This window comes from Plectropomus leopardus, chromosome 14, assembly GCF_008729295.1.
Source record: "Plectropomus leopardus isolate mb chromosome 14, YSFRI_Pleo_2.0, whole genome shotgun sequence".
NCBI lineage: Eukaryota > Metazoa > Chordata > Actinopteri > Perciformes > Serranidae > Plectropomus > Plectropomus leopardus.
Genome location: NC_056476.1, coordinates 8,307,460 through 8,327,898, shown reverse-complemented (window position 1 = coordinate 8,327,898; position 20,439 = coordinate 8,307,460). Strand labels below are relative to the sequence as shown.

At 39.8% G+C, this 20,439-nt stretch overlaps 1 protein-coding gene across 3 annotated transcripts in view; it reads left to right on the top strand.

The window, feature by feature from the left end:
* The window catches only part of mta1 (metastasis associated 1), a 149,531-nt gene that overhangs the window by 59,804 nt on the left and 69,288 nt on the right, over positions 1-20,439 (top strand). For 2 of the 3 annotated variants that reach the window (XM_042501273.1, XM_042501272.1), the window contains exons 2-4: positions 12,232-12,333; positions 13,331-13,622; positions 17,714-17,834. In XM_042501273.1, the coding sequence (XP_042357207.1) occupies positions 12,311-12,333; positions 13,331-13,622; positions 17,714-17,834 (436 nt within the window). In that variant the 5' untranslated portion in view covers positions 12,232-12,310. Of the gene's footprint in view, positions 1-12,231; positions 12,334-13,330; positions 13,623-17,519; positions 17,554-17,713; positions 17,835-20,439 lie in introns of those variants that run through there. The other variant, XM_042501274.1, reaches the window with a different exon arrangement.

The following is a 20,439-nucleotide window of genomic DNA, read 5'->3' as shown; positions in this document are numbered from 1 at the left end:
TTTAAATGTCTTATTTTCTGAATTATTAAAGCATCTTTTTGCATAGACTTGTGCCATGAAAAACTAATCGCAGGGTCGTTTTAGTTTTTACCTCATGACAGCTAAAGCAATAATAACTTTAAAGTACGTTAAAATTAGCTCCAGTTTATATCTCAGATTATATGTCATAGCCTAAGACTCGGGGCGGACAACACAAAGGCCTACACTATTAGGGCTGTCCTGAATACCATTTTTTGGGCCAAGCTTAGATGGGGTCGAGTTGTTAAGGAGAGACAAGAACATCGGCTGTCGGATGAAAGACATGGAGCATGGCTGCAACATGTCATGCAGGCGGAGCAGAGTGTGTTTTTTTTCACACAGACTCCATCTTTGCAGCTTCCTTTCATTGTGTGTGTATTGAGGTGATAATACGGTTTGTTATGCGGCTTTTAACCAACTGGAGTGTTTTACCAAATCAGTGCATGTGGTATGCACTGATTTGGTTGATTTATTTTAATGTGAAATATAAAAACATGCCCAAGGTTGCTCTGCTGCTTTACATTCCTTTCTGAATTCATTTTTGTCATTTTTCATTTTTAGTTTTTTTTTCTTCAGTTTTTTACACAGTTCTGAGTAGCTCTTGCCTGTTTGAGGGCCGTGAAGCCACGTGCAGAGAGGAAAAAATAGACCAGCCACAGCTGAAGGACTTATGTTTGAATGTGTTATGCGTCCAATTAAGTGCTTGTAAGAAAAAAAAAAGGGCAATAAACTCCTGCGACCCCCACACCTCTCCAACATTGGAATTGGGGGAACATATCTGCCATTTTTTATAATTTCCAAAACTGAAAATTGGACTTACTTCTGTCATTTTTAAAGCTCAACATCATAAATGCCTTGGAGGAGTCTGTACAAAATGTGTGAGCCATATTCTCTTTTGTCTGCTTCATTAGCCTGTCTCTATGCTTTAAAGTTTGGTCATCTGGAGAGGCCATGAACACTTCAACCTTAAGATGTAGCTGGCTAACATATTATTTGTGTCAAGCGTACTCCGAGATTTAGAATCATCACAGCTGTATTGAAAGTTGTGCATTTTACAAGCAGCACTTGAAGGCAGCATTTCTCTCTCTATGGGCCAGCCTGTGGTCTGTCAGCCTACTGTTGGTCAGGCGGGAAAGCTTTTTGAACAAGTGGTGGGGCAGTCAGCCGGGGACACATGCACTCCCACTTCCCTTTTCCACTAGCCGAGAATGTTTGGTTGAATCACAATGCTTTCTTTCAGAGTGAGCGACTTGTAGGAATTTGTTAGGCAAAGGAAGACGCTGTAACGTGGCTCGGGTGGATCGGCTTTCCCTTAAGGAGCTTGCTGGCTTTGTGACAAATTAGGGCCCGCTCGAGGGAGACGGGCGGAGCTGAAAAACAGCTTTTGAATTTTTCACAATTTAAAATGACATGTCTTAGTTGCATTCACTTATGGTGATTAATTTGAAGACATTATCAGGCCTGACAGCAGTGTGTCTGCCACTTTCCATTTGGGCCTCTTCAGTGTGTGACTGAGGTCATCTCTTTCACACATGGGTGCTGTCTGGTCGGTCTGCTTCATGACACAGAGCAGGTCCTCGTCCAGGAACAGACAGTCTGATATTTCCCACATCTGTGTCCCGGCTGATTAGCACCCGTCAGCATGCCTGTAACCGCTTCCTCCTTATCTCTGAGCTCACTTTTTAAAAAAAGGTCAGATTGAGACTCAACAGCATCTTAAAGGGACACTTCAGATTTTTTGAAGCAAAGCTGTACGGGCTACTTTTACATAGTCAGTTTATTACCTACAGTGGATGGTGGTCGACAGCTCCCAGTTTGGAGAGGCAGGCTGAAGTCCGACACAGAAGCTCAGCAAAGTACTGCTGTGGTTTGGGTCAGCAAATAAAACATATTTAGGATACTTAAAACAATCCCTAACAGATTAAGTCTACACCATATTGAGGGTATTTTCACCGCTTTACTTTTCAGATCACCTGTTCTAACAGGGAAGCAGTTAAAGGGATAGTTCACATTTTTTTAAGTTGGGTTGCATGTTATATTTATCCATAGAGAGTAGACCTTTATTAGTAACGGTAGATGTCAGTCGGCACGCCCCCAGTTTGGAGAAGCAAGCCAGAGTCCGACACAGACGCTAAGGAATGTACTGCTCTGGAGGGGTCAGCAGTATTTTAGCCACATAAAAAAAACTTATATCGCTTTAAGTGTATGCATTTTCACAGCTTACCTTAATGTCAGATAGTAGCCACATTTAAACTGCCTGTTTAAGGCAGGAATATCACCCTGTTTGCCTCCAAGCTGTTCTGGAACTGAAGCAGCTGTCGCAAAGTGCTGAAAATACTCTCAAAATAGCATATATTCAAAATGGTATTGATTTTTTTTAAGGTGAGACTTTCCCTTTAAAGGCTTTAGAGACTATCCCTCTAAAGGCAGCTAAATTGTACACTGGGCATCTTTTTGGGCCATCCTGATTTGCAGCTGTGCCAGGAGATGTTTTAAAGCTTTTTCTACCCAGCATTCAGTCGGAGCGGAGAGTCTTCCTGCCTCAGCGCTCGTGGTGTGTTTCACTGAGGACATGAGTTCATTACTGTTCACCTCCAGTCGTTTGCTGTGGTTGCAGGTTTGTTGCCAGTTCAGCTGCAAGTGCACACGCACACTCAAACCTGCTGAAAGGTAGAGGAGGTCAAATACACACTACAGAGCGAGACAAAGAGGAGGTAGGACAAGTAAGAGGACAATGTTCTCTAAAATACTCAGCTCACTGAACACAAGCGATAAAGATGAAAGGAAGGGTATATTATTCCCTCTATCTGTAATATAAAACATTTATGTGAGGCTGAAAAAGAGAATCAGCCAAACTTACCGTGAAAAATAAAGCTCAGTTTCAATCATTTATATGGGATATGGGGACAAAAAATGAGTGATAGGTGAGGGAGCAGATGCCCCTGACAGGCTCGTACTCTGAGGCGGTGTGACTTGACGCTTCTGAGGAGAGTGGGTAATACCAGCGAGACTGAAGTGGACGTATCCAGGCCACTAGTTTTACTTTTAACTTGTTTCTGATGTGGGGCTTTGTTCAAACCCTCGCTGATTCTCCAGAGCAGATCAAGCATCCAACCCCATGCAGGAAAGACAGGAATAGAAAGAAAAGGAGTGGAGAGAAGGGTGAGGTGGTCCTGAGGGTTTAGAAGCATGTTAGTACTTTATTTTTACAGACTTACGATAGGGTGAAAAAGTAAGATAAAAATGTGACAAATCCTAATCTTTTCTTATCAAAAAGTGATCTTGGAGAAGCACTCCGCCACTTTTACACATGAAAATCAATTTACCCATCACAACAAGTTCTGCTACGTCTGCTGTGGCTCTGGAGGCCTTTGAGAGAAAAATCTTGATGATGCCACGAGGGTCACTTCAGCTTTAGACTTCACATTGATAAGAGAGAGCTTGTATCAAGAACTCGAGGCTGCGGCCTTAATGGCATTTACAAGGCAGGGGGAGTCTAACCAAGGATGGGATTATATCGGATTTAGTGTTTGCAGAGCTTGACCTCTACAGAGGCTAAAGGTCAGGAAATCTCAACCACTGCTGCGTCAGTTTTTTCCATTATTTTCCATTCTTGCGAATATTGAATCACAGGAATACGCCTTTCAATGTTGGCTTACAGGGGAAAATAGTTGTTTAAAGGGACAATTAAACACAAAATTCAAAATATGTATTTTTCCTCCTACCAGTAGTGCTATTTTTTAATCTGGATTGTTTTGTTGTGAGTCGCTGAGTGTTGGAGATATCAGCTGTAGAGATGTCTGCCTTCTCTCCAATATAATGGAACTAGATGGCATACATTTTAAAAACTCAACGGCCATATCTCTTTCCAGAAATCATGACCTGGTTACTCAAGATAATTGTTGTTTTTTTGTACTTTGAGCACCACAAGCTGAGTGCCATCTGGTTCCATTACATTAAAGAGAAGGCAGAAATATCCACAGCTTATGAGTGAACTGTCCCTTTAAAGCTAACATTTATGGAATATTGATTTTCTTAAAATAGCACAGTAGTCCTGCCATCTTAGAAGCAGCTTAATGGAAAATGTCTTCTATAAATCAACATGAAAGCAGAATTACAGATTTTAAAATACACTCAATAAATTTAACATGTCAGACCTACCTAACTACAGTAATGACAACACTTTCACATCAAACTGTGAATTTCTTGACTAGAAAAATGACCTTTTGAATTAACAAACATCATATGTGTTACTCAATTCTTCAAACGAGATTAAAAAAAAAGTGTTTCTCATCACTGACTATTTCCAAAATGTGGTCCACCTGAAAGAGAGTGTCTTCACCTCTTAAAATATTGTTGCTAAATTCTGAAATTCTGATTGGTGCGCTTAAATACATGACATTGTGCTTTTTGCATCTGAGTCTTGCCCCTTTCGAACCAGTGAGAAAAGCAAAAAAAAAAAAAAAAGCAAAAAGTAAAGAAATCATTTAAAAATGATCAAAATTGTTCTAAATTTGTCAGAAAATGATGTCTTTGTATCTGGAACCCATCGCTCATAGTAAGTAGCTGATGATTAAAAATGGTTTTGAGGACCTTTGTTAAGTCTTAACATCACTTACAAACATGGTAAACATCCAAGCCCTTGTAGTGTTAATGTTTGACTCTTTGCCCACCAGGCTCCTGAATTCCAGCTGCACACCTGTCCCCAAACACCATTCACCCCGACATGCATCATATAAGCCCTGTGCCTCAAGGCCAAACAGGTGCCGGAGCGGCATTTAACCCCAGACAGCGACAATCCTTCAGTTCCTTCCCTCCTTTTTCCTTCCTGCTCTCCCTCTAAAACACAAACTCACACATTCATGCTCCACAGATGCAAATGCAGGCATAATCCACATGCGCCACGTGACGCATCGTTTGCTCTGAGGAGCCCACAGAACGGCCGTCCTCAGCCCAACCCAACACCACAGCAGGCTGCTGCTCTCAGCCAGCGGGCACAAGTGCTGCAGAGAGGCAACCAGACGATTTAGGGCAGATTGAGGGGTTCTGAGGCCTCTATTTAAAAGTGGACAAGCACGTCATTTAAAAGACCTCAAACAGCTGTGGTATTTGTGAAAATGCAGTGTTTGTATGGACGACACGTGATCTGTCGGGTGAGCGTGTGCGTGTCTTTGAGTAAGAGGGAGAAAAAAGAGCCTGAATTAATTATTGAAATGTTCCCATAGCACTCGCTCTAGTGTGGCGATTATTTTAGAAACAGTAGCCTATGTTTAGCTCTGCCAGGAGACGGGTAAGATTAAACAGTCTCTGCAGATGATAAGCTATAGGTTGAGTACTCAGAGAGATTTTAATAGACAGCAGATACTTTATCATAATTGATAAGACTGAGAGGACAGCCGGGCCGGTTTTATCTGCCTTCTCTTTCTGGGTCTCAAAATGTGATGGATGTTGCCTCCTTACAAGATGCTGTCCTTTTGTTGATACAAACAAGTTATTAGAAAGTACACATACAGTAATAGATAATTGATATTAGTCACACAAGTATGAAAATAAACGTTTCATTCTCTTACATTTTAATGATAAATTAACTATAAACCAGCTGTTCTGCCAGTCAAATTTATTGTTTTTAATCACAATGTTTCTGTTGGTAAAACTTCAGCAAGTAACATTCAGGTGTTAGATGAAACCAGTAACATATTTGAACACCGTTGCTAAGCTCCTCCAGTTGCAAGCAAAGTGCTTTCAATTCCAAATAACACAGAAAGAATCCATATTTAAGCGAACACCAGCAGATATAAGACAAAATTAAGACAGACACAATTAAACAAGAATAAAACATTTCCATAAAAGACGCATCGACATTAAAACTTCTCAGCTTGCAGCAAAAGTGTGTACGCTGGTGGGCCGTTGCACTTACAGAATCAGTGTTGGCATCAAATGTGAGTTTGTTGTTCATTATTGTTCACAGATATTTGTTATGTTGGACAACTTCAACAATAATGTTAAATTATTAACAATAGGGAAATTATATATGAATATAAATGAATATGAATGAGTCTAGGCTTTAAAATTTGGAAAACATGCACAAAAAAGTTTAACTGAAGCTGATATGAGCCTTCAGCAGTCTGAGTTAGACACATTCAAAGTGTTTTTAGTACAAAATGTCCTCTTTGTGTTTCCACAAGGGAAGTTTGCACTCAAAACTTTGTTAGATAACCACTTGATTTGTCTAACTTGGACAACTGAAGCCTCATGACAGCTGTTAGCTGTGGATTTTGTGTCCCTTAACTTGCATTTAAATTGCTTTAAGAAGGTTATTTTGATCCACTGGAGGAACAATAAAACTGGCCTACAGTGTATTAAAAGGAGAAATGTAAGAAGTACTCAGATCTTGTACTTGAGTGAGAGAAGAACCACCACAATACCAAGTCCTGCATTCAATTTTTTCCTTAAATAAAAGTACAAAGGTATTAGCATCAAAATTTACTTCAAATATCAAAAGCAAAAGCACTCATTATATGGTATGATCTATTTTAGGATAATGTATATTATTAGATCAGAGTTCTTGATGCATTCATGTGTAAATCACTTTAATGCTGCAGCTTGTAAAGGTTGAGTTTATTTTAACAGCTTCATTTATCTGCAGGATAGCTTGTGAATTCCCCACCGGAGATCAATAAAGTGTTACTGTGTCGTCAAATAACACATCATAATTTATTTGTTAATTGTGTTTTGCATTATTAACCAGAATCTGCAAAGTAACTCAAGTTATCATGTATATGTAGTCGGGCGAAAAGTACAATATTTACCTTGAAAGTGTGGTGTAATGGAAATATAAAGTAACAGAAATGGAAATAATGAAGTAATACTGAAGTATCTGAAAAATAAATGTCCATATAGGCATGTGAGTATTATTTTAAGACAGACTTGAAAAATATAAACCTATTCTTTAAGTCATTGCTGCTTAAAATGCAGCTTGCGGTCCAAAGGTGGCCCTCAGACACATTTTGTGGAGCCCCCGAATATGACATGAAATGTATGCATTATATTTCAATCATTCACAGTCAATTTCAAAAGCTTACATTTAATACACTGCTAGGAAACTGCATCAAACTGCTCCGTCCTAACACATCTGTCAGGTTGGGGAGGACATCTTGTAGGAAGCTACAGCGTTTTGTCAAGAAGTGCTGTGAGCCTAAGTAAGAGATTTCGGGGGACAACTTGCAAATGCACTTTTCCAGTGTGGCCCTCAATCATAAGCTGGCTTCCTAAATGGGCACTCAGTCATCAAACTCTAAGGAACCCCTTCTTTAAGTCCGGCGCAACAAGTTGACGCTCTACAGTAGTGGTGTAAATTAGTCGACTTACCAGAACTGATTGAACTCCTCCTCCACAAGTGATTTTTGGGACGTCTTTTGGTCTGTGGCAGTTGCCCATTTTACCAGGCTGGTAATTGACTCTTTATGGGGGAAATTCTCAGAATAAATAATTGAAAAACATTTCTGTGGTTTCTTGCAGCCCACCAGTTGGAGACTGTTCATTATGAATGAACAGTTTTGAAATGATTTACTGTGAGATATTCATCAGCTGTCTGATTAAATGGGAGCTCCTGTTTGTAAAAGCTCCCTTTCAGGGTTACTTTACATTACAGTGTCTCTGCGTGCAGATGGGAAAGTGCTCCTGTGTTTGCTTTAACCGTGGACAGTAAATTTTGACATATTTTATTCCCACAAGAGGTTCAGATTCCACTGGATGCCATTTTTAGCGATGTGGGTGTATTGTTTTGCTTGGCAGACGTCGTCACTGGTCACTTCTGGTTTCGCTGTATGAACTTTCACTGCTCCATCGTCTAATCTAAAAGCCTATTTTTATCCGGTGCAATTTCAATAAATCTGTCATTTTAATTTTCTGCCCCGTGTTTGTTTACAACATGAGGCGAGGATTTTGGGGGGCACATATTCTGCGCTGAGGCCCTGAGGCGTGTTGAGAGAGGGTGTGGTGGAGGCAGCTGGCAGAAGATTTTGGAGGTTTTGATCTCTCTATCTACGCGTCGTTCTGTGATCCTCCCTCTCACTGAGCTCCCTATCATTTCCCAGGGAATCTCTCAAGTGACGGCACATGGGAGTTAGGCTTTAAACACAGACAACCTGCGTGTCCTTGTGAGTTTTTAATTAAAATATCATCATTAGGAGGATAACTAGCACATCATATACTTACTTGAAGGTGATTTCAAGGTGATTGAACCACTATTATGAAGCTATTTAAATCAATAATTAAGATACTGACATTTTGCCGTCTACAGTTCTTCCCTTTGTTTAATCACACTAAAGACCCAGTGCAGTCAGTTGAATGTCTGTGTAATCAGGGCTTTTCTGTTTGTGCTGCAGCATGTTGTTAAAGTGAAACTGATTAATGATCAATACGTCCTGAAGACTTCATCTTACTCAGCGGATGTATCAGTGGTGAATGTGCTGTGTGAGCTTCACTCATCAAGCATCAATCAACAGCACTGACAGCTGGTCAGCTGCATCAGTCATGTGTTTGGATGTGTTAAGCGTCAGTTTGACCCAAACATTACAGGGATATTTTGGCATTTTGGGAAATACACCTAATTGCTTTCTTGGGGGGAGTTAGATGAAATGATTGATACCACTCTGAGGTCTGTATGCTAAATGTGAAGCTACAGTTAGCAAAAAAAAGTTGAAGTTTGAAAAAAAAAAGACAATTTGTTGTCTATAGCTACATTTAGATTTTTGTACAAACAGGATATAATGTGTTAATAAGCAGGGGTGTTGACTTGAGTTGCATGACTTAGACTTGAGTCGGGCTAGAGTCAGGAAATTGATGACTTAAGACTTTACTTAAAATCAAAAAAGACTTTAAACTTGATTTGAACTTTAACCCCCATGACTTGCTACTTCACTTGGACTAGAGCCTTTTGACTTGTAAATAAACAAAAAAAACAACATTGACTTTGGGACGAGTGAAAAAGAGGGGCTGAAACGCTGGCAAATTTCCAGGTATTAGGACTCATTAGGCTACTAGGGATCTCTGTTTGGCACCTTATTATGCAAAATAATATTCTAGTTGTTTTTAAGAGAAACATTTTGATTCTTGCTATTGACAACAATTTTGGAGTAATGCTGTTTCCCACATTTAAAGTTATCACAACAGCTGAAGTCAAAAGTATTTGAAATGATGCTGGGAATCCCCCGAGAGAAACTGCATGCTCTGTCACGTCTTCAAGCTGACAGACACTCCCTCGCTAAGTCTGTCCACAAACAATATCACTCACTGTGACAAGGTCTTGCCTGCTCGGCCCTCTCTCTCTCTCACGAGCCCCAATTTCATAATAAAAAATTCAGCACTGGAAAATTTTCTCTTTACCTAAGCATGAGACAAAGCCTGTCTGTTTTTTCCACACGGGCAGGGACATTTCACACGTTGGCTACTGTAGCTGCCCTGCGCAGTAAAACTAAGTGGTCACATTCAGTACATAAAACGTTTTGTTCCGATTGATGTAAAGAAAAATGCTGTGCACTGTGAGTCGAGCTCTTGTGGTGTATAATTAGACCCTTTGAACATGGGTGGTGCTCTAATGGAAAACAAAACACACTCTTACAGATCCCGTCCTGTTTTAAGGTGCTTTTCCGGGGCTTTAAGAGACAAACCTCTATTTTTCCCTCCATCTATTCTCTACAAAATCATAAAGGTTTGAAACACCTCTCTCTTCTTATTGGTATCATACGTAATGTGGAGCGTAAAGCTTCAAAGTGTCATGATCTGTTTTTCACATCAATCAGTCATATATTATTTGTGGTGGCCATAGTGACTTTTTGCCATCATGGGGTCGACTGAAGAAAATCCTGTGTGTAGAAATGACTAATATTTATCAACTTAGCTGGACAGAAATGCTATTATCTTGTTATTTATTATCTTGTATTTTTTTATAGTGCTCTGACTTACATTAATTCCATTTTAGTAAAGCATAAGGACCAATTAGATACCAATAATATACTTATATAGACATCTCAGAGACTCATAGCAAACAGCTCTAGTTAAACAACAAAGTACCAAGCAATTATTTACACACGTCCATCCAGCGTTGTTCAAGCTGACATGACAACTGGAAGTGCAAACAAAAAGCACTCACTTAATCCAATATAACTGCCTGAAGGTGTGTCACACTACAGGCTCTAATCAAGGACTGTGCAGGCTGAAGAGAGATCAGGTTTCCATTCAAAGCAGGAGACTAACAGGGTGAAATATCTAATTAGCAGACTAGAATCTAATTTGCAGCTTTTGATGTTTGGTTGGACCAAAAGCCCCCAAAACAAAAAAGTGAAACATCACTTGAGAGCCCTCTCTGAATATGTACAACGCAGGATTTTCGGAATGGCAAACAAACAAACCAAAACAACAATATAGAGACATATTGTCTTTGCTTAGGTCATTTTTGGGTGTGTAACCCCACAGCACTCAGGTGAGGTTGGAGCTTTATAAAAAGGTAGCGTCCTGTGCCAGACTGAAACCAACCGGCATCCAAGAGACACAGCATCAGAAAAACGAAATTATAGGAAAGCGGAGTTAATCTGGGATTGGCTTTTACTTTCACAAGCGTGTAAACAAATAATTACCATCAATCCTGCTTCATATACATTTGTTACCTCTGTTGTCTTTGGCTTTAATGGTACTTGCACCTCACTTACACTGTCTGCTGCTTGTCAGATGAAAACTGTAGAGCAGCGATGCTTAACTCACGGCCCGTGGGCCAAATTAGGGTACAAGGTAGCCGGCCGAACATTTTCTAATTCGGAATCAAAAATAAATTCATTCACACGGAAAATGTTATTTTAATTTGATACCAGAGTGCATAAAACATCAAACTAAAGCTTGTTTATCAAAACAAAGAGGCGAAGTTAAGCGAGGACATCAAATGTGGAAATGTTAATTAATTTACAATGTTAAAAAGACTACTTTTGAAATGTGATGCATTACAAATAAGTAGTAACCCTGTTAAAAAATTTAAAAAGTAATGAAACTATTTTAATTACTTAACTAAAGTAATTTTTAACATCTTACACTGAATAACGTTTTGATAACTTTTCTAACAGAAGTTTTAAAGTGGAGAGAGAAGTTGAAATGTCCTAAAAATAAGTGCTTAAATGACGCACTCAAATTTGTCCCCACCACAGCATGGTTTATTTATTATAATTAGCCTACTTTAAATATTATAAATTGTTTTTCATTAACTGGCCCCTGACCTCTTGTCATTTTGCAATAGTGGCCCTCAAGCAAAGCAAGCTTTAAACTGTATATTTATAATTTATTTCAACAATAACACATTGTAGCACTTTGCGAGCCTCCTACTGATCATTATTATATATTAGGCTGTGTTCAGCTCTATGTATAAATGTGCATGAGATTATACATGTGTATGTATCACAAGTCACTGCATCTTTGTTTTTAAGCATCTTGACATCAGCTGGTGCAGCTCTGATGGTCTTAACCAATAAGCATTCTTGCTGGAAAGAAATTCAAGACGTGCCTCTCTGATGCCATTTGCCATTCCAGCGATTCCTTTTCTTCATGTCTGAGTGCCGTGTGGGTTTTCCCCACATGGCACAGTCCTCTCTCACCAACTGCCAGAACTGCTCCTCTGCCTCTCTGAAGATGGAGACACATTTGGCCGTCCACCAGCTGTTTCACACAAAAATGTGTTGCTCTCGTCTGGTGGCTCCTGGCATTTTGGCACATGATCTTGCGGACACTTGGCGGCGGGATTCCCTTGCAAGGTGGGGCCAGGGACATACAAAAGGAGGCGTCTTGTCTGGTGCCACATATTCAAGTGTCTGCATCCGTATCTTTCTCCTCCTAGTTCTTTCAATCTCTGAAGGTCACGGTATCAATAACCCACAAGTGCAATGTGGATAATCCCTTTGGATTAGGGCCAAAGTTTCATGTGAGGCCTTCAAAGTATGGCTGAGTGTTTGCAGCCAAGCTGTGTCCGCAGTAACACATGACCTCCAAATGCAACTGTGAACCAGCTCTCTAGCACTTTATAGCAGAGAGACCATAATGAAGACATAAAGATGGTTTGATTTATGATATCCTTGAGGTCTACAGTCAACATTGTTGCGTGTCAGCCCTGATGCTACTCGCTGGCGTCATCTCAGAATTCATAACTCACTGAAGTGTCATTTCCTCTGTTAGGGATGGCCTTTTTCTCCCTCCCACTTCATCACTGTGTTGTTAAGGAGCAACTGAGGACAAAGAAAAGGCTGTGTGACTGATGACCCCTGCTGGTGAGAGGAGGTAAGTGTAATTCAGAGCATTTTATTTTTCTATCTAGGCATTGGTGCTGAGTCATTTAGATGATTTCTTACTTTTTCTGGAGCTTAAATGCGTGTTTTACACAAGCTACAAATTATAGATATCTCTGTATCCACTTATCCATGGCCTTAAATCAGCCCCCTCTTTGTCTCAACAGCCCATTTTCTCAAAAGCAACACAATAGCTCCCCCTGTAATCAGATATTGATAAATACAAGCTGTATGTCCTGTGCAAGACTCTTCGTGAGATACTGTATCTATTCAATTACTGGTGTTTTTAGCTGTAAAATCTGTCTGACAGATCCCCTACAGCAGAGATTCCCAATTAAGAGTCGGTGCTGCCTCGTGCCAACGCTTTCAGAGCAGTGAAAACATGGCGAGTCACTAATGAAGTCTGCGACAGAGAGCTGTCAGGACTTGTATAGAAGCAAGACAGACAGTTGAATAATATACTGATGGACTGCACGTTTTAGGAGGGTTTTTTTGTGGTGGTATTGGTGATGTCTCTTTAGTTGCAGACAAGCAGTTTTGTGCAGAGACTCAAGAATGTGGAGTCTCTTTGAATTGCTGTCACCAAGAGCACGCGTAACGTTTATTTCAGTCACTATACATTCTACCTACAGAATGAGTCAGAGGTTGTCGTTGCAAAACAAAGACTTTGACGCAGCTTTTAGAGGTAACTGTCACCAAACTGGTTGACAGTGGGGTGTTTGGAGTGCTGTCACAGGTATTGTGTCACATTAAAAATAAGTGGGTAATGCAGTGTTTTTCCACCATTAACACAGACATCACCTATGCACAGTTAGGCGTAGAGCAGAGAGCGCTCTAACAATAGTCCCTTTATTGCTGTACCTCCCATAGTGTCTCTGGATCCAAGCATAACCGCCCAGTGCGAGAACAAATGAGGAAGCACAATCAAAGATATGGAATGGTTTCTGCCAGGAAACAGGTCTAATTGATTTGAGTCTTTGTCCCTCCAGCGTATTTATCCTTAACATGGATGACAGAAAGAGGACGAGACAGAAAAGTAGGAGAAAGAAAGAAAAGAGAGGCCATCAGAGGTCATCCTCCGGGACTGCAACCAAACCGAGGGGAGTTTCCACAGACGCTCTGTGTCTGGAGCCAATCCATCTCCACAGATTCATCGGGGAGAACACCTGCACCGCTCTGCACTCTTCACCGCTCTGCCTGCCTGTCGTCCCGACTGCAGCAACATCTGGCAGAGGAGCAAGTGGATTCGAAAAGAACATCTGCAAAGCAGCAAGCAGCCAAGTAAACAAACACTCCTAATGAAAGTAGTCACAGTTCCCAAACACAAGGCTACATTGTTGACCACCTATTTTCCTTTAATTAAGACCACATTAAGTATTGGCACTGTGTTCCTTCCCAGTTTGTTAGGGAGTATTACAACAGCGTAGGAGACAGCTCGCTTATGTCTGTTTGATATATAACACACGCACACTGTGCAGGGATATGCTGTGATATACTGCAATACTTTTTTATTGCTCCAAAGGAAAGTCAATTAGCAAGGTAAGCAATAAAGTGCAACACAGGGAGCAATGTACTCAACAGCATGCAGCAATATGTAGTCAGGTAATGTTTTTTTTTTTGTTTTGTTTTGTTTTCAGAAATGCACTACATGTTACACATAGCAGTGAGCAACACACTTTATATTGGGGAATAGATATTTAATAAGCAAAAATATCCATTGGGTAATATGCTCTCTTATTTCTTTAACACAACATAGCTCGTTATGTTCCTGTTTTGCTCATCGTCGTCAAAAAATATTCTTAAATTCACTTTATTTTCTCTCGTTCTCCTTCACAAAAGAGCCCCGAGACACAATACAGGATCCCTCCAATGCAGCACAGTTCCAACATTGAGACTGCACACTTGAGCAGGAGTGCATACTGTAACCCCAGACGATTGGCTCACAGCGGTCACGTGACTGCAGACTGTAGTCCCCTGTGTTAGGAAACAGTAATTGAGGCTTCCATATGGTATAGATCAGATGTAGCCTTCACCACAGCATTCCTCCAGCACAGAGGCTCCGTGCTTGTATCCACAATGAAAACTGAGCTAATCAAACAACTATCTGCAAAACGCCATACTATATTTTCTTTTTTTTGTTCTACTCTATCTCACTTATAATACTCTTTTTACTCAAAACAAAAGCTTTTCTTTTATGGCTTTATTTTAAAGCAAATGCCTGTTTTGATTATGACTTACTGTACTATATTCTTATAACATCCTAGAAAAATGTATGTTTGTGGTGGGTGTTTAACAAGAAACAGTACAGCTGGCCTTTGCGGTACAAAACATCCAATTTTCCATGCCAGACTACATTTCCTGCCCACTTTCTGTTTGCCCACATGCATGCAGATCCATACATTAAACTATGTGGTTGTAATAATCTTGATACACCTCCTTGTGATGCTGCCAGAATCCTGTGTTTCCCATAATATCATATCATCAGTCACTGCGCTGCCCTCATTGCACACTGTGTACATTATGTGGTGCAACTATTTGCTTCACATAATACTCTGACAAAATATGAGCGAAAATATGTGTAAATATGAGTGATTAAAAGCACTGTTTTAATGTATAAATCTACATTGCAGTGTGCAAATAATTTCCCAGCTTGATTCATTATACTATACCGGTGCATGTGAGCAAATGGGAGTGATTAGTCGGGGAAAAAACGACACAAAATTAACAACAGAATTTGATTTAAACATATCACAGAGCAAATGTTAAGAATTGTGAAAGAAAAAAAAAGTAATCGTACCAGTGTCACATGAATATCCCACATTAAATCTCATCTAGACAACATAAAAGAAAATACTCTGAATATCAAAATACCATGACATCTGACATTCATTTACAGTTTGCCACCCTAACAATTAGGCCAGGTACCTTAAACTATCTGTAATGTCATCTTTAATTTATACAGTTATTGTCACAGTTGTTAGGCATAAACTTGTGGGTTTAGTAACCTTTCTGACATATGTTAATTAAATATAACTAAGCTGATTCCTCTTAACCCCATGGGGCCTCCCCTGGTGGTTCATAGACCTCAGTTGACACCACTGAGCTAAAGGATTTGGGATTGGTTTTAAGGGATGGGACAGGGATGATTGTCCATGCGAGTGCACCCAAAAAGTTCAGCCAGGCTGAGAACACCCAAGAGAACCTGAGTGCACACTTTATTTCTCATGTGTCATACTCCATAGCTCCCATGCGGTCAGAGACCATGTCCCAGTCTTCGTTTAATAGCCTTGCTTCTACTGTGCATTTTCACTTCTTCCTCCTCCCATTTAATGGCAGTTTGCAACCATGGCTTTAGAGGTTACGTACTACCAGAACCTACTTTACCAGAGACATTGTTGCAACTATGAGTCATGTTCTAGCAGTTTGCAGCGGGTGCACGTGAAACTGACAATTTGGGGGTCCTTCAACAGAAAGTTTTGAGAATCAAATGCTTAATTTTCTTCATTTTGGTGAATTTTTAGGCATCAATGTGTGCATTTACTGCATCAATAAAAGGCAAGAGTCTGCAATGTTTATCAGGCCAAGAACCTCTTAGCTGAAAGAGAGATGGAGCAGGTACTCCGTATTACAAAAGTACGGGTTCTGTTATCTAATTTATTCACCTCACCATTATGAATAGGTGCTACACCATGGATATGTAAAGAGAACTGGATACAGTGTAACATGGGGCCCCATTTATTCCTTTGGAAGTTGCTCAGTGGTGCATGAAGCTAAAATGGTTTAACTACCATGTCTAAAATTACCCATGTGATCAACAGATGATTGCCACTACTTTGCACTGTGTCCCATTAAACATGTGCACTAGAAACTTACAGCGGCCCAGTGTGGCAGAGCAGCTAACTTCCACTGGCTGAACGCTAACCAACAGTTTAGCCCTCCGCTACTTGAATGGGAATACAATTATTTATGCTTATTTCTTTTCTTATTTATTCTACAACTCATTTCACTGGGTTTGTGACACTTAGCCATTCATTTACAGAAGCCTCTTTTGCCCTGTAAGTCAAAGGGAAAAAGGTCATTTTAAGCCGCATTGCATCACGTGATGGTGTAATTACACAGTCTGGCCACTACAAAAATGAGATTTAAAGCCGTATGCACTTTTTGGGGGCCTGTGTTACAGGGTCATTTAGCATGAGCTAACTCACACGATTATAAAAAGACTCATGGGTAAGAAGTTAGCTTATCATAAAGACTGTTGTGCTGAAAATCAAATTTGTGTTTTGAATGAAAAGGTGGAATTATCTTTGCTAATAATGTGTGAGATTTATGTTAATTTGTAATTTCAGACATAGCACAAGAAAAAAAACTCTGCTTACATTAAAACTGAAACTACAGTAACTGCAGTAACTTAAATGACCCTTTAGGTGCTGATCACACCGAGAAGCATTGCACCAGGCACGACTGCTCCAAAAACACCATGTTTGCGCAACTTGAAAAACAGCTGAGAACGCCTGTGAAGTAGGGCTGAGTCTGCGTGGCCAAAAGTGACATAGACGAGCGGCGTTACTCCGTGCCATGAGCAGAAAAGTTGAAAATATTTTATGCACTCGACAGGCGCGCTGTACCATAGGGAAACAATGTTTTTGCTGGTGATGCTTCTCTAGAGACGCGTCTCAATGTAATCAGCCCCTTCAGGGATTTAGGAAATAAAAGTCCTCTGCGATGCACACATTTTAAACATGTTTTTCACCTCTGCTACTGTTAACTTATGATAACTGTTAGTTTGGGATGAGCCAGTGACATCGAAGCCTGGAAAAATGCAATGGCAGCTCTGTAGTGAGATTGCTGTGTTAAAAGGGCTTTTGTATTACCATTGGGGAGAGTAATATATGAAGCGGGGGGTTTGAGGGTCTTCTGCTGGAAAATTTGGAGTGTCAAACAGTTACTTTCCTGCATTTTGGTGGATTTCAGTGCTCCAATTTTTGCCTTTAATGCATCAATTTATGCTGTAAACTTCTGTAATTTTGTAAAAATAAAAATCATCTGCTAAAAGTTTTTAATTGGGGGACAAATACACGTCATAAATATAGAGGGGGAACGTATCCCCCCACCCCCCCCCCCAAACTCTACGCCCCTGCTACTTCCACCGTTAATTTCGGACAACCGTTTGGGATCAGTCAGTGTCGTAGTCGGAATACGCCAACAGCTAACGGTAGCACCGTTTAAAATAGAAAGTAAATTAGTGATTTTCACTTCTTGCCTTCAAATACAGCCTGTGAAGTTCAGGTTTAGAAACAAAATAGTGTACTGTCTCTTTAAGGTCTCTGAGCTCGTCTGTTTCGTATTGATCAATCCTCCATTTTCCAACACAGAGCGGCGGCAGTGCTAACACACACAGCTCCGGCAGCCAGAGAGAAGAGAGCCACCCCTCTACCTGGAGAGGAAGCCAGGGACCGGGGGCAGTCATGGCAGCCAACATGTACCGGGTTGGAGGTAAGGTGGAGGGGGGAACATTTCAGAACCTGCCCGGTGTGTTTTTATGGCGGACTGGCTACGAACAGCCGCGGGTCTTTTACGGTATTTACAGAGAGGAGCGTGGTCCGTCTTTCCTTCTTTTATTTCCCTAAAGCTAAAGAGCCTTGTGCTTCACAGATGATGATGGTGAAGAGGAGGATGGTGATGAAGAGTAGTGGTTGGTTTACTGCTGGATTCCCTCGTTTCTTTTGTGTTTTGCTGTAACTTGCGATCATCCCGAACTTCGATATGCTGATGCACCTAAAGTAACATGCATTGTGTTTCTATATATTTAAGGTAACATGGCGATCGTATTGTAAAAGTTTTGCGTGCCATTCAACTACTTGCCCGGTTACACTTTCACAATGATAACTGGCATTATTATTGATCCACAAAGCTGCAGAAGCCTCGTAAGATGTGCAGGGAAGCTGCAAGTAGATGCTTTTATAGAGAAAGTGCAGAGAAACGGTAAAAAGTTAAAGCTGAGATGGGGAAATTTAAGTCTTTTCGCATGCATAAACGTCCATTTTCATCTCTGAAACCAGGGTTGTTTTTTAAATTTTGTACAGGCATCTCATGTTAATACCTAATTAAGATTCCTGTTTCCCCTCCCTCTCATTTTCTTCTTTTTTTTGAAAGCTTTGATTAAAAAAAACCCCAAATAAAAACAGTGACACAAGTAGATATAAACCAGACAGACTAAAATAAAATAGACATAAATATGAACACACAGGGGGGTTTACCTAATTAGTTATATAATAAAGCTGCAACATTTGCATAAATTATTAGTTTTGGTTATCTGTGTATATCTATCTATATATATATAGATAGATATATGTGTATATGAGGGCAATTTCTTAAAAAATTATTTATGAAGGTAAAATTTAGCTAAAATAATGAGAAAATTAATTAAATATTGTTCATTCTTGGAGAAATTTTGATTTTTGAATACTAGTAACAAATCAGGTACTTTGAGTGAGATGTTTTTGCCAAAATGTCTTTGGAGATCCATCATTTTCTGCCTATGTTGCTCTAATTCATATGCTGTTGGTACTGTGTAAATATAGGCACATGAAAGTTACTGCAGCTATGCCATAATTGAAAGGGGTAGATACGATTTTTTGAAGTAGGGTTGCATGGGATACTTATCCATACACAGAGTATTACATACAGTATACAGTTTGGAGAAGCAGGCTGGAGTCTGAAATGTACACTAAGCTGCTTTGGACGGGGTCAGCAACAAAACATTTTAGCCACCTATAAAAAGTCCAACTTAAAAATATATATATATATTGTTTGATTCAATGCTATAATGAGTGGTAGATTTCCAGCAGGAAAATGAAACCATTACATGGCTCTCTTGAAAGCCAGATTCCAATGTGAAAAACAGTGATTTAACATTAATGAATACAGGAGCTGCTGGTCTACCATTGTGTCGACGAGTTATTATTATTTTTATTATTATGTGACTTTGGTGTTTAAAAGGGTTAGTTCTGATCCACCAAAGTCACATAGTCATACAAACAAACTAAGTGATCAAAGCAGCATTGGACCAGTAGCTCCTGTGATCATTGAGCTAAAATTACTGTTTTTGTTAATGGAGTCTGGTGGCTTTGACGCGAGCATAGATGTGGAACTGAAGCCATTCATGATTTTCCAGGCGGAACGGGCTGTCTGGCAAAAAAAGTAAAGCGGTGAATATACTGTCATTATAGTGTACACTTCAACTTATAACTTATGACTTGCAATATTTATTTTCCATTATGCAAAACAAACAGGATACCAATCCAGTGTACAAATACAACTTAAATCCTACCCCATCCTCCCTCTCCACCTGGTCTAAGCCCAGGAACACCAGGGATAAACAACAGTTCAGTACATTAGTAATGGGGTTTCCTTAAAAAGAAAATATATAGACATAGAATAAAAAAAGAAAATACATTAAATCCCATTACAGAGGGGGACTTTTAAGAACATACAAAACAAACATTAAATCCACCTGACAGTACTTGTGATTTAATTACTTCCACCTAACCATTACTCTCATGTATTCATAAAAGGGCTATACTGTCCCAACTTGAGTCAGTTCTTTTTTTGCTCTATTGCATTTCCTATATGACATCCTTTTATTCACAGCAACCTTTCCCATTTCAGTTACTCAATCATGAAAAGCAGGTGCGGGTGTGTGTGTGTGTATATAAACAGTAAACAAACTAACAATGCAAAACCGAGACAGGACTAAGACAAGACAAATACTGTAAATCAAATCAGTACCCAGACCAAGACATAAACAAAAAAAAGTTAATAAAATTTAAAAAATTTTGAAAAAATGTAGATATATGTTTACAATAGTAAAAGTAACATAAAATATTGAAACGTAATGGTTGTCGGTTAGACAACTGCCTGTCACATCACAATTTAATGTACATAAAGTAAATGGTTAATCATTTAGGAATATCTGGAAAGTCCAGCTCTTGTTTATGCTTGAGAAAGGGGTCCCACATTGTGCTTAATTTCCACAGGTGCGACTTTTTTAGGTGGCTTGAATATGTTTTGTTGCTGACACCATCCTCAGCTGTACATT